This window comes from Natrix helvetica, assembly GCF_964273705.1.
Source record: "Natrix helvetica genome assembly, chromosome: Z".
Classification (NCBI taxonomy): Eukaryota; Metazoa; Chordata; class Lepidosauria; order Squamata; family Natricidae; genus Natrix; species Natrix helvetica.
The window spans coordinates 58,612,354-58,626,542 of NC_138554.1; the positions used below are offsets into that span (position 1 = coordinate 58,612,354).

The window sequence follows — 14,189 nt, forward strand, 5'->3', positions numbered from 1 at the left end:
GAGATGCGGCTGCCAAAGTGCAGGAAATCTTCCCCCCACCTGCAGATTGTCCTTTCAAAGAGGAGTTTCACCAGGATGAAGGCAACACAAACGCCACCTTCAGTCATCTCCTCGTCCTGGTGAAACTCATCTTTGAAAGGATGATCTGCAGGCGGGGGGGAGAGATATTTCCTGCACTTCGGCACCAGCGTCTCCTCCCAGGGCTTCTTCCAATGTCCCAGATGTATAGATTTCCATGCCTACAGGAGGTCGCTTTTCACCTGCATATTCACATTGAAGGCTTGAAATAGGGCGTTTTTGCAAACGGCTTGAAAATGTGGAGGGGATATTCCTGCCTCTCACCCTGTTCTGAAGGTCAGCACAGAATGAGAACATAAGAGACAAAATCCCCACTCCCCATTTTCAAGCCGTTTGCAAAAACACCCCGTTCTGAGCCTTCAATGCTGCAATCCTGTAATATGCTGAAGGGTCAGAATGGGGCGTTTTTGCAAACGGCTTGAAAATGAAGAGGGGGGATTTTCCTTCCTCTCACCCTGTTCTGAAGCTCAGCACAGACTCAGTACAGGATAAGAGGAAAAATGCCCCCCTCTTTCCTGGCCATCATTCTTTTCTTGGGATCTCAGCGCAGACGCACATACCCCAAATACACTAATCGAAGCCTTCAGTTTTGCAATCCTTGCATCTATGCAGAGCTCCCAAGGAAAGGACAGTGTGTGTATGTGTGTGGAGAGAGGGGGGGGAGGGAAAGGGGGAGAGAGGGAGAGGGAGAGGGAGAGAGAGAGAGAGACAGACAGACAGACAGACAGACAGACACACAGAGAGAGAGATCCCTAAACCCTCCCAAGACAGCCACATCCTTCCAGTAACTTGCTTTCCTGCTCCATTCTCCACTGCCACGTGCAGGGCAAGAAAAGTAGTTTGTGGGACTACTTACAACTTTGCAAGATTTTTTTTTTTTTGCGAGAAGTTTGAAGGCATTTTCTGTTTTTTGGGTTTTTTTTACCATAGTCACACAGACTTTGAGCAGGACAAGACCAGGGCTGCTGGCAGTGTGCTCTTTCTGGCTCTCTCACACACAGAGGTTTGATCTTTCACTCTCTCTCTCTCTCCCTTCTGTCCTTCCACTGTGAGGTTTTGCATGAAGGAGCACATCGCATCCTACAGGGTTGGCCTCGGTACCAGCTTCGGATGGCGAATAGAAGAGCTTTGCTCTTTTTCTATAGGGCTTTTGAAATCCCCCTCCCCTCTCTTTTCTGCCATAAAATTCTGGGCTCTGGCAGACTTCCCTGCACAGTTCCCAGGGAGGGAGAAGGGGTGAGAGAAGAATGGGAAACAAACGGAAAGGACCGCCGGACTCACAACGCTTTATTTTGTTTGCACACTATCTCCCGAGAGGCCTCATAGAGAAGCAATTCTGCCAGGAGGGTGAAGAGCTCCAGTGAGGCCAGAGCAGCACAGTCAGCTTTCGGCAGCCAGCCAGCAGCAAGGCCAGCAAGCAGGGCAGGCGAAGGGCAGGTAACAAGGAGAATTTGGGTCATTGTGACTGCGGGCAACCAGGTGGTGGGACGGAGAGGGTGAGGCCGGTGGGCTTGCTGCCTCTTGCACCTGAAAAATAATAAGACCTCCCCGAAAATAAGGCCAAGCCCTTATTTAGGGGGTCAAAAGAAAATAAGACCCTGTCTTATTTCCGGGAAAACACGGTATTATTCTCTGCCATGGTCAGTGGTGAGATTCAGCCGGTCCTAGCCGGTTCGGGTGAACCAGTAGTAAAAATTCTGAGTAGCCCATCCCATCCCACCCAGCCACTACTTGCAGAATCTAGCCGCACTTCTACATACTTCTGCTCTCTGCTGCTCGCATAGCTAAGGCCGAGGGGCACAGGCCGGCAGGTGAGGATGAGCTGGCAGAGAGGTGATACTGACGACGGGTAGACCAATACACCCTTCCTGTGTGTTTCCCCAAGCCGGCCTGGTTTCTGAGAGGAGCATGTGGGAGATCATCAGCTGAACTAGCGAAGTGGAGAAGAGGGGGTGGGCAGCCCTCGGGAGAGTACTGCGTTGGGGTGCTGTGTGTGCTCTCGGGCCTCCCACCCATATCTGCTTCTGCAAGGCAGAAAGAAAGCCATAAAAGTCTTTGCCCGTGTCCTCCTGAGGCCCTGGTCTCAGTGCCAATTTGAGTGCATCCTCCGTGAACTGCTAAGAGCCCAAAGCTGGTGGCGCCAAGGCAGCCCAGACCTCCTGCTGCTTTGAGCTCAGAGCTGTAAGCCGCAACCAGGAAGTACTCCAGCGGAGAGAAGCTGCCGAAGTCAACCTTAACTAGGAATCTCAAAAACGGATGAGAATGAACATTGTTATAGCCAGCAGTAGATCAGCTCCCTTCGAACTCTGTCTCTCAAGGAGCCAAGCCACCCGCTAATTGCCAAGTTGCCTGGACTCCCAGTGACGGGATGGGGTCCTTCAGGCACTTAGTCTAGTAGCTCCAGTCAATTTTACCCAATGAGCATTTTTAACCAGAAGGAATTGTTGGAAACTGGCAAAAAACATAGAAAACCTCAGTCACATGACTGTGTGGCATGTTGTAACTGGTCGTGTGTGTGTGTGCGCATGTGTACGCGAGCGCATAGCTGTCAAAACTCCAAAACTCTGGGGATGTCAGTTATAAATTAGAACACTTGCTAAGCAACCAGCCATTAAACGAGGACCACTTGTATTTGGTTTGCTTTAAGAGTTCAGAGATGTATGGAATCTGGTTTCCTTTGACCCTTTGGGGGATTGCAAAAGGTCTGGATGCGGGAATCCTCGTGGGGGGAACTAGGATTGTAACCACCTAGCCACACCCACCCAGTCACATGGCTATCTAGCTACACCATTAGTCATATGGCTATCTAGCCACGCCCACAGAACTGGTAGTAAAAAAATTGAATCAGGAATAAACTGATTTGCATACCCAAGGTCAATCCCCCACATACTGCTTTTGCATACCATAAAAATTCCCCCCCCCCCTATAAAAATGCAACTTAGCTAACTATTGTGCATTACTTTGATTCCTATATTTAGTATCCCACCAATAAACCAATACCATATACGGGGAAACACTCTCACCTATATTTAAGGATGGTTCATGTTTGGCACTTGTTTCAGGATGCTCTACGTGGCAAGAGCTTTGGCTCGGATTCATAGTACAGTTGTTGCCAACTTGAGATGAGGAAGGACTTTCAAAATCCATGCTGTAGAAAAGAATGAACAAAAATTCTAGAAATTAAAGGTCTGACAAGTTCATAAAGTTATACTCAACCATGAATCCCATATTTTAAAAAAAAACCTAAACAATACCAGGTAAGATATTGATGGCACTTCCATATTTTGTGACTAAGAAAAGAGGACCTCCCACCAGCCCTTATTGGGATGGAAGTTTTTCTCAGCCTGCCTCTCTCCTCCTTCAGAAAAATGAATAAACACTTTGTATGTTTCTACTGTATACTATTTAATCATATTCTAATTCTTTCATCTTGTTTTTAGACGATCAAAGTGAAAAAGTAAAAAGCAAATGACATCTCCTAAGTAACTGGAGCTTATTGTCTGGACTTTGCCAATAATATCCAAATTCCTTTGGCATGTTTAGAAAATGTAGATAAATGCTGAACTAGTAAATTGCGTCCAGATTTTTAGTCAACCTTAGCATTAATCCAATATTACCCAGTGGGATCAACAGTCAATGTCCTTTATGTTCAAGCAAACCTCCTAAGCAATATAATCACATTGTTGTGTTCTTTCTCACACGTTTATACAATTCCTAGAAAGGCTAAGTAAGAAAAAATACATGTTCTCAGAAGTTCTTGTCACAGTAAAAGCCATTGCCTCTTCTTCAGAAATTGTCTTTTCATGATATAAAGAATATGATATGTCACTAATAGGCACCCTACCCAGTATTTAATAGCATTTCTATGCAATTAATATGCAAACTCCAGTGAACATTAACTTACCAGCTGACTATGTTCTCTTCCTTAAAGGTATCTTCAGATGAGACTGATCCTTAGATGAGCAAAGTTTACAATTAACACATTTTGCAGAAAGAATTCAAATACCAATGTTATCACTTAGAGCAAGCAGGATCACAGCCACTTTTTTCAGAGGCTAATGGTTTTTTTTTTTTTTTGTTAAAAATTCTTTTTCAGAGGAAAGCAATTTCAGTAGGATATGGACTACAGCAACCATCCTCAACCTTTTCGTCAACTGATTTGAGACCATATCTCCTATAATCCCAAGGATCATAGAAGTTGAAATCCCAACATATGAGTGGAACAGTTGGTGGTAATGCTGGAGTAGGGAAATCAGGCAACTTCACAGAGTAAATTAAGGGATAGGCAAATAGAAGAGGTAAACAGACCCTTATAATAGAGTAAGAGACAGAGCAAGATAACTGGTAGCTGTAATGGCTCTCATACTCAATGTAACAAAAACTTATGGAAGGACTTATGTTCTTTGCACTCAGATCCTTCCATAAATCCTTCCATTCTCCATCATTCGATCAAGAAGCTTCTTGGATGAGAAGCAAAACATTTCCAAGGGGGGGGGGGGGACTCAGGAAATCCAGTTGCCTTTTGGAAAAACCCCTCTGGGATGTTTGTCGTGGATTTTTTTTAACCATACTCAATATAATGGGATCTAAACTCAATAGTCAACAACCACATAGCTCCCTAGACACCTTACACAATCAAGCATTCATTGCTATTACTCCCTACTCAGCCCTACACCATTCTCCCCCACTGCTACTCACTCCTCCTCTTCCAATTACTACTAATTATGAATCCTACTCTTTGTAACTATTACTGTTTCTTATCAAAGCTAATGATGCTATACTGGCTGGGGAAAAGCTTAAAAGAGACAGGACAGAAAGCAGCACAGGTGCTGGCCATTATTCTGAGAGAGCAGCCTACTCCCTCACAAACTTTATCTTGCCAGTAGCTTTGACCAGGTGGAACACTAATAACGTTCTTATTAGCATTATCAATTGCACCATCATATTATTAGAGAAATACTAGAAAAAAGAAGGAAATAAAACAGGAAGATTTAAGAAAATCAAAGGCCATGGTGCTTTAAAATTAACCTACACAGAATAAAAGCATTTTTACAGGCAGTCCTCAACTTACGATCACAACTGAGCACAAAATTTATGTTGCTAAGTTAGAAATTTGTTACTTCCGTTTTGCCTCAATTTATGACTTTTCTTGACACGTTAGGTGAACCACTGCAGTTGTTAAATTAATAACGCAGTTGTGAAGTGGATCTGATCTCCCCATTGACTGTGGTTGTCAGAAGGTTGGGAAAGATAATATGCGTCTGTTGTTAACCATGTAAATCACATGACCATAGGGATGTACAATGGTCATAAGTCACTTTTTTCAGTGCCATTATAACTTTGAATGGTCACTAAGCGAACTAGTGAGGACTACCTGTACTACCACTACTTACTGTGCTCCTTGTTGATTTCCAAAACCATAGTTTTACTAGAATTTTTTTTCTTTCTGAGAGAATATCTTGCTTCATTTCCATTGCACTGTGGCAAGGTGGGGTTATCACCCTGCCAAGAAAACAAAACATTATTAAAGGATAATATTATTAAAATATTGTTCTTTTAAGAAGAACAGTGGGCAGGCTATGGAGGGGATATTGGATCTTCCCCATGCCTCACACCAAAGGAAAGCCAGCCAGGCTTCTCCTTCCCTTCTACCCTACCCCTGCTCTCTTCCCTCCACTCAATCCTACTTTGGGACAGAGAAGCACGCTCTGGAAACATGTGTTGGGGCGATGTCGGAGTAGGTCTTCTGACCCTCCGGCACCTGCCTGTAACTCTCCGTACTCAAGGCCCGGCTTGCTGAGTGGGGAGAGCGGCCCTGTTGCCTCTGCTTCCCCCCCCCCCCCCCAGCCATTGCTGCCCAGGTCAGACGCAGGAAAAGAAAGCGAGCAGAAATATAGCTCTTGCTGGGGCAGATTGGGGAAGGCACAGGCAACAGAAAGTGGTGTGCTCTGCAGGAGAGGAGAGTGCTTCCCCACACCACCCTTCTTTTTCTTGGCCCCGCTGACAAGGGAGAAAGGCGGCAGGCTTGGGGGATGGCCCCCACCCCACAAGACCCGCCTCCGCAGTTCTCTCCCAGCCCCTTTTGCTGCCAGCAAAAATGTACTGCGACAAACGCAGAATGCTGTTGCCGCGTAAAGGCAAGTGCAGGGGCATTTCGCTCCTGCCCTAAGGTTCCGACCATGCCACTGCTGCAACTGGATGATGGCTCTTTCATCCCTCTGCCGCGACAGGGCAGCAGGAAGCCGCCGCAGAGGGCCCAAAGAGCCACATGCAGCTCCGTAGCTCCAGGTTGCCGACTCTCCCCCGCCGCAAGGGAAAAACTGTATGACTTAGATCACTACAGGTCAGAAGATGGGAGAACAAGAATCTGGGAAACACATTGATTCTTTATGGCCAAAACTATATGTCAGATATTTATTCTACAGTCTCTCTTATTGTAATTCTTTATTCCAGCTTTCCTGATTTAGAGTCCTTACAGCAGTAATTTCAATCACTATAAAATGTTTCAAAGCAATAAGGACAGCTTTTCTTTCAGAAACCTCTGAAATGAATCTATTGCAAAAAGAAGTATTTTTGCACTTTCCCAGCCTGTTCAATTTAAGCAAGAACTTCTCAAATGAAAATAAAAGTGAACCAATAGTTAACAATTGGGAGGGCAATGTCACATATCAATATGTAGGAAAAAGAAAGGAAAAATGTTATTACCAATTCAGTATTTCTCTCTTCTTCTTTCTTCATAGATTTCGATCTATTTCTATATCCCTTACTGTTAATAATCAATTGTTCTTTACATGTGGATGAAGCAGAAACAGTTTCTATCTCTTTCTTGGGGTAACACAAGTCATCTGAAACTGAGAAAATAGAGTTTCATCCTGAAACATAAGTCGTTGTAGGTAAAGATTTTACAGATTATGGGTTGATTTTTAAAGGACTTGGATTTATGCAATCTGTTAAATACAATTTTATAGAAACAAAGAGTTCTCACGATTTAAAATTCACAACTGAGAAACTGGGTTGCCTGAAACTGGGTCGTCTATTTCCTGTGAATCAAGAAAGAATATTATTCCTCCACTGCTATTAACAAAATCTAGTCAGTGATCTTGATTATAGGAATAAGAATAAAGTGGCTTTGATCTCAACTTCTAGGAACCCTGGTAATCAGATATATACATGTGTGTGTATATATCTATATCTATACACAGACACACATACATACCCTTACATACAAAGATACATGCACACATGGAAACACCACATGTGCATATCATGTGAGAGTATTTGGCTTAAAATTCTGAAGCATTATATTTCTCCTGTAAGTCATGTTAAAATGCTTATTTTACCATTTTTGAACATTAATTTCCTAAACACGAACAATCTGCAACAATATGAATTAATTCAGAGAAGTCACTTAAACTACTGGGCCACTTACAAATGAGTCAGATTATCATATTTTAGAAGAATTGAATGTTAAATTTTGTACGTTCTAAAGCACAAGGAATAAAGCTTCATGGTACTTATGCAGAGTGGTAACTTTCCCGGGACCTCCTTCTGTAATCAGAATTCCAAGCAACAGCTTGGAATCCAATCTACTATGATGTTGTTTCTGCAATTTTTAACTGAGGGGCTATTATAATCAACAGCTACCAAGATATCCCAAATAACTATGGGGCGACTCTTCTCATCAATTTATTTAAAAAATTAAGCCTGAAACCAGATATAAATAGCCATAGAAGAAGTTTTGTATCAGAATCTCTATGTCTCATGCAATTATTAACAATGCCCAGCATGGAAATATAAGTAGCCAGTATATAAATGTTTATATTGTGTAGATGCAGGCTAGGTTTCTTAATAGCTACTTTTAATGATAATAGCTACTTTTAATGAGTCTGGAATCTTCTGGACTGAGCTAGATTATCTTTTACACATTAAATGGAATAAAGATAGAAAAGCAAGTCGTCATTATTCTATAGAGATTCTCAGTCATCCAGGTCATGGTTGTCCCAAAGATGGGACAACTACTTTCAAAAGAAAAAACTCCAGTTGCCTCTTGAAAAAAGCATCTTTGGGACAACCATGCCCTGATGACTGAGAATCTCTACAGACTTTTAGTTATACAATTTGGGATGAATACCCTTTGAATGGTGTGGGAGTAGGAATGGATTTCCAGAGGGAAAATTGCAGACTACAGGAACCAGGAGCGCTACTCAGGTGACCCTGAGGACACAGATAAATCTCCAAGTACTTCTATAAAGATGCAAATTATGAGCTGTCTGCAAAGCATATAGATCCTTCCATTCTCCACTATACTGTCAGAGCTGAAGAAGCTTCTTGGATGAGTAGCGAAAAGTCTTCAAAAAACACACACACACAACAAAGACCAGTTGCCTCCTGAAAAAAAGCACCTTTGGGATAAGTCTTCATTAGCTTCCCTTCCAATGAGTAAGCTCATATGTCTGGTCTCATTTGGTATGAATATTCCTCTATCTACAGTCTAGTTTCATCTCACTTGCTTCTTAGGCCACAGCTCTGAACCACAGAAGTTTGTTAAAGACGGAGAGAACAGGTGGGTTGACCAAGGCATCCACAGGTATTCCTGTCACACCAACTGGAAAGTCCTCCAGATAGAATTCATTGGTTTTTAATTTTAGAATTAAGATTTAGGGAATTTTAACAAGTTTGGAGTAGTTCTGTCTTAGATATAAAGCCAGTGAATGACTTTGGATTAAGTCACTCTCTTTAAGTCCTAGGAAGAAGGCAAACCACTCCAGAAAAATGTTGTTGAGAAAAGTAGACATGTGTTTGTCAAAAGTCCAGCCTGACTCAAAAACAAAAGAAAAAAATCTTCAGCAGAAAATAATCTAAACCATGGCAAAGGAATGCCCTATTTTCATATCATCCAATTCTTTTTCACTTAAGAAAACCATGTCAGCTGATACATTGAAGCAGCTATTTACTTGTTATGCTGAACATGAAGTCTTGAGATATTCCATTGTTCGGGGGTGTTAGTGTGTGTGTGTGTGTGCGTGTTGAAAGCCCTCAGAACAGTTATCAGAAGAATCCTTAGCATTAAATCTGAGACTTAAGCAAGATGACTAATGAGTAGTGGAGAGCTAAATTAAACTGTCTTAGGCCTCTCTTCTTTGGCAGGTTAGAACCAGAACAACTTTACTCACTTTGTAGGGGAACAAGATAGGCTTGACGATGTTCAGCTATTGATGAGGAGTAAAAGTGGCCTCTACAGATGAAATAACTTTGATGAGGTAACTGTTTTATGTGAGATACCCACTTAATGCAACCTCTCATTTGCAGCTGGGATGAGAGAAGAGACAGCAATAAACCCCAGATTTTGCTTCCTCTAGTAGTTTCTTTATATAATAAAGATTCATTATTATGGACTATCTCTTCAATAAGATGCCACTGGTATTAAAATTATAGTATTAGGTCAAAGCATGTTTATTAGCCAGGAATTTTATACTAGTGGAATGTATTGTGTTTAGCTTTTAAATTTTAAAATAATTGGTTTTCTACCATTGTGCTCTGGTGTATTTAAAACCAAAATGCACATGGAACGGTACAATGCAAACATTCTGGTGATTCTTTTGGTTTAAATTTGGGAGGGAGGCTTTTAGCAGTGCCAAAGAACATGAATCTACATTTGCAGAATACAAGCTATTTTTTTTATCGTAGCAATACTTTTAATAAATATGTTTCTAAAATATAAACCCTAAAAGACGTACTCATTCTTTGTTGTGAAATGCTGCCACAGTCCAATTGGACTGTGCCTTTAGACATGATCCAAACTTGGATCTTAATCAATCAAACTAAGTAAAGGAAAACGAATCAAAAGAAAATGACAGAGCTTCAAACCAACAAATCCAATCATGGTCTTTGAACCAGATATATGAAAGCTGCACTTCTGATACTACTAAATGTATTAGAGCATGAGTAGGCTGATCTAATGGTCTCCAGATACTTCAGCATTCATCAACATAGCAAGAATAGTTGATAGCAAGAGTTTGAAGGATCAGTAGCACCAAAACTCAGAGTAGCGTTAGATACTGTATATTACCTGTTTCAGAGACTGAAGCAAGGGATGAAGAAGATGCAAACTTTATAGATAGTATACTTTAAAAATTTAAATCTACAAATGGAAATCAAACTTTAAAACAGAAAGATCAGTTGTGCAATTCAGCATCACAAAAACGTTAGTAAAAAACCTCCTATGAAGTTTATGGTAAGGCACAATACTTACACTTGAGTCCTGTATCACATTCAAAAGCATGGATGCATTCTAGAATTCCTTTGATTACTTCTTTAAGAAAGATATCCTCCCTCAGACTCCTGAAACAAGCCAACAAATGTTAGATGGAGGTGCTATCAATACAATATAGTATTTTTTCATGCAAGCTTTAAATATTTGCAACCCTTTTACATCAATGCCCTCATCGCACAGATTAGTGTTTAGCAATTGAATAGTGAGTCTTTCTGAGATTGGCAATGCTCAGTTCAGCATTTTATCTATTGGTCTCCTAACAAGTGGAATATATTTTGTGCTGGAAGAAATTTACCTTTTAGTGATTTTGGCATTGCAAAGTGGACACCGTGTTGCACCTTTCTTCTGTGTAAGCAGTTTCAAAACACAGAACCTGAAAAAGAAGAAAAATAGTGTTCTCTCACTGAAATTCTTTTTTTCTAAAAAAAAAAGCTCACCCTGGGAAAAAATAATCTTCCTCCTGGAATATTCCCATATTTGTAAGTATAAACTATTTTTCTTTTCTATGCTTATATTTCATATTTTTATATCAACAAATTTTCAAACACCAAAAGCTTATGATATTTAAAATTTTACTCCTCCACAGTCTCTTTTTCAGGAACAAAATAATACGATGACATTATTAGCGCCTGTTATTTTCACTGAAAGCGTAATTTTGGGTATAGCAGAAACGTAACCATTGAAAAATCATTGGTAGTGAATAAAAAAAAAATGAGAATGTTTTCAATTCAGTAATGAAAGTAAACTAATTTATCCCTCCTGGTCTCTCCTTTCTTTTCAAAGGGGAAAAAGTGTGCATTTGTATTACTTACAGGTAGGAGAAAGGGGGAGGGGGGAGGGAAATGGACGGGACAAGAAAAAGAGAGAGGAAATATATAGGTTCATGCTAGCACCATGCCAGCAGAAATTGGTACAATGTCCAGGGTCAAAATCACTATCATTATCTTATTACTATCAAACATAACCAATAAAGTAAGGTAAGGTAAAAGTAAAATGCCTGAAGAAATGTGTTTCCGAAATGTGGCATTTTGCAGCTTGATGTCTATGAGACTTATTTATCTTATTTATATCACTTTGGCAAGGGTGAGTGAAGTCCTTGTAGATCATGGGTGTCAAACTATGTCACGTGTTGCTGTCACGTGACATTTCACAACGTTTTCACCCTTCACGGAGCTGGGGTGGACATGCCCTGCAGATGATGGATCTGGTCCGCAGGCTGTAAGTTTCACACCCCTACTGTAGATAGTATGAGCTTGTTGGTTGCTTTTATTATGTTCACTTCTTCTCATCTTTGCCATCTTTTAATGTTTTTGCTTTTTTTCCCCAAATGTTTTTTTTTTCTTGTGAGTTACACAGACTCACTAAGAGTTATGCAGCATACCAATTTAATAAATTAAATAAAATCAAATTAAATTAGAGGTTAACCTAACACTATTCTACAATTTTAATAGCAAAATGTGATAGTAGAGAATAGGATTAAAAATGTCCTCCTTGAACACTGATGAACAATATATGATGTAACAAGAGGGGCAGCAACCTATGAGACACATCAAGGCTTCTAGAATAATTTCTATTACCATCATACTATCTCAAACTGCACCTCTAAAATTTGACAGTGCAACTACTAAATTTCAGCTTAGAGGTGTTTTTGTATTCAAAAAAGATTCAACACATGTATATTAAATCCTACTGCCATATCTAGAAATTGAGCCCACTTCAATGTGGTATTCCTGCACTAGGAAGGATATCCCCTTGCTTCCCTCATTAATTAAAACAAAAGGAGAGCCCAAAAGGATGGCTAGAAAAAAAAATCACTACTCCTGTCTCATATTATACTTGGACCTAACTGCTATAGTAATTTTAACAAACTAAATGAGCCAGCATTGGAATCTATTAGCTCAGCTTTCAGCGCTGCTCAGTTTTCCACTCCACCCCCATCAGGCTGGTCTTGTCTGGGTGGGTGGGTGGGTGGGATTACCTTCCACCTTCTCCGCCACACCATGAATGGAATGGACCATCCCCCAAGCCCCACCCTTGTCAAAGTAAATCCCTTGCACTGTGCTGCAATGGATGAAAAGCGCAGCTTTTCCCTGAAGGAGGAAGAGCAGGGAGAAGAGGAAAAGCGGCTGAGTGAGAAGTGCCCCATCAGCCAGGCAGTGAAGCGTGCATGCACGCACACACACACACACAGAGGATTGTATCGCTCTCTTGCTCTCCCTCTTTCTCTGTCTCACTGGTGGTCCATCAGTGTCTGGCTGGCAGGGCGTTTATCACTCGGCCTCTTTTCCTCTTTCTTCTCCCTACTCTTCCAGACAAAACCTGTGCAAAGCCTGTGTTCCATCCAGGGCCCCTGTGTGGCTGTTGGCTCACTTCTACCTTTTTCAAGCCACAAAGAAGCAAGAGGCTGAGTGACGGACGTAGGGTCCTGGATGGGGCTGCCGGAGCCGCTGCGAGGCCAGGCAGATGTTGATGGCCTGGTTGTGGGGCACTCAGATAAGCTGGTGGAGGGAATGGGAAGCAGCTCCACAAGCCCTGCCTTGCAGGGTCGTTCTCCAACCCTCACCACCTCGCTTTGTGACCGCCACACCAGTGCATTGATCAGCCTCCTGCTCCGTTACGACAGCGAGCAAGGAGAAGAACTGGCGAAGAACGAAGCAAGGCAGGGGGAGGGAGGGCTGTAAAACAAAGAAAGCAGTTTCCTACCTAAGCAGAGGGTTGGACTAAAAGACGTCCAAGGTCCCTTCTAACTCTGCTATTCTATTGTATTCTAATTTGGAATATTCTACATTTAAGTAATGACTTTTATGTCTGCAGCAGGATAGACACTATGGCTATGAGAGTTCAACTCTGCTCGAGGCAAAAAAAGGCCCGGCAATAGGCAATTTAGCCAGCTGGTGATATGGTATATGGTTATGAAACATATTCAACATGAATAATGGAGACTCAGCCTTTCAATCTGGACAGAGGTAATTATAACTATTTTGTATTTTAAATGCCTGCATACCCATGTATTTTATAGCTTCCTTGTCTCTCAAGAAGAAATTATCTTAAATTTCTACATGAAAACCTCTAAAAATCCTGAGAATGAACACTTGACATCCTAACATCATCCTTCAGTGTCACATGTCCTCCAGATGCATGAGACAACAACGCTCATCACCATCAATCAATTAGCCGATATGTTCAAGCTTTGATAATTGAGGAGTCTTACCTGCAATAGGTATGACCACAGTTTGTTGAGGCTGGCTCTTTCATCACCTCCAGACTGAAAGATATAAAACATCAAAGCTATGCATGTCAAGCAAAGTATCTTCAACATACTGTAATTCTAAGAATTAATGCTAGTGAAGTAGCCATTCTAGCATTATAGTAATTGCACACACTCTAATCTTGCAGTATAATAGATTTATTCTGACATAAGCCTTTGTAAACTAAAACTAATTTTTAAGATATGAAAATTGTGCTTCAGTGGTCTATAAACCCGGCATACCACCTTGTAGAGAAGTTTTTATATTGTGGTGCTTTCGTTAGCTAACCATCTAATCAAATTAGCTATGGAGAGAGGAAAGGCAAAAGAAGCAAAAGGGTGGTATGAAGAATAATGCCTGATACAACATGAAGTGCTTGCTACCATGACAACAAATAATTAGCAAGAATATCAGTGTTAAAAAAAACCCAGCTGTTTGGGCAAAATTGGAGTCACTTCTCCATATTCATACATCACAAAGTTGAAATTTCTTATTTAGGTAAGTTTTTGACAAAAAAAATATATAGTTCCAAAATATCTCTAAATAGAATAAACAAGCTTTTAAAATAGCACGAATAGCTCTGTGTAACA

General features: G+C 41.1%; 1 protein-coding gene across 2 annotated transcripts in view; it reads right to left on the minus strand.

Annotated features, from left to right (window-relative positions):
• BRCA1 (BRCA1 DNA repair associated) overlaps positions 1 to 14,189 on the minus strand; it is a 54,963-nt gene that overhangs the window by 34,712 nt on the left and 6,062 nt on the right. For both annotated transcript variants that reach the window (XM_081933709.1, XM_081933710.1), the window contains exons 3-9: positions 13,563 to 13,616; positions 10,647 to 10,724; positions 10,331 to 10,419; positions 6,784 to 6,929; positions 5,472 to 5,580; positions 3,983 to 4,031; positions 3,102 to 3,226 (exon numbers count right to left, since the gene is read on the minus strand). In XM_081933709.1, the coding sequence (XP_081789835.1) occupies positions 3,102 to 3,226; positions 3,983 to 4,031; positions 5,472 to 5,580; positions 6,784 to 6,929; positions 10,331 to 10,419; positions 10,647 to 10,724; positions 13,563 to 13,616 (650 nt within the window). The remainder of the gene's footprint in view (positions 1 to 3,101; positions 3,227 to 3,982; positions 4,032 to 5,471; positions 5,581 to 6,783; positions 6,930 to 10,330; positions 10,420 to 10,646; positions 10,725 to 13,562; positions 13,617 to 14,189) is intronic.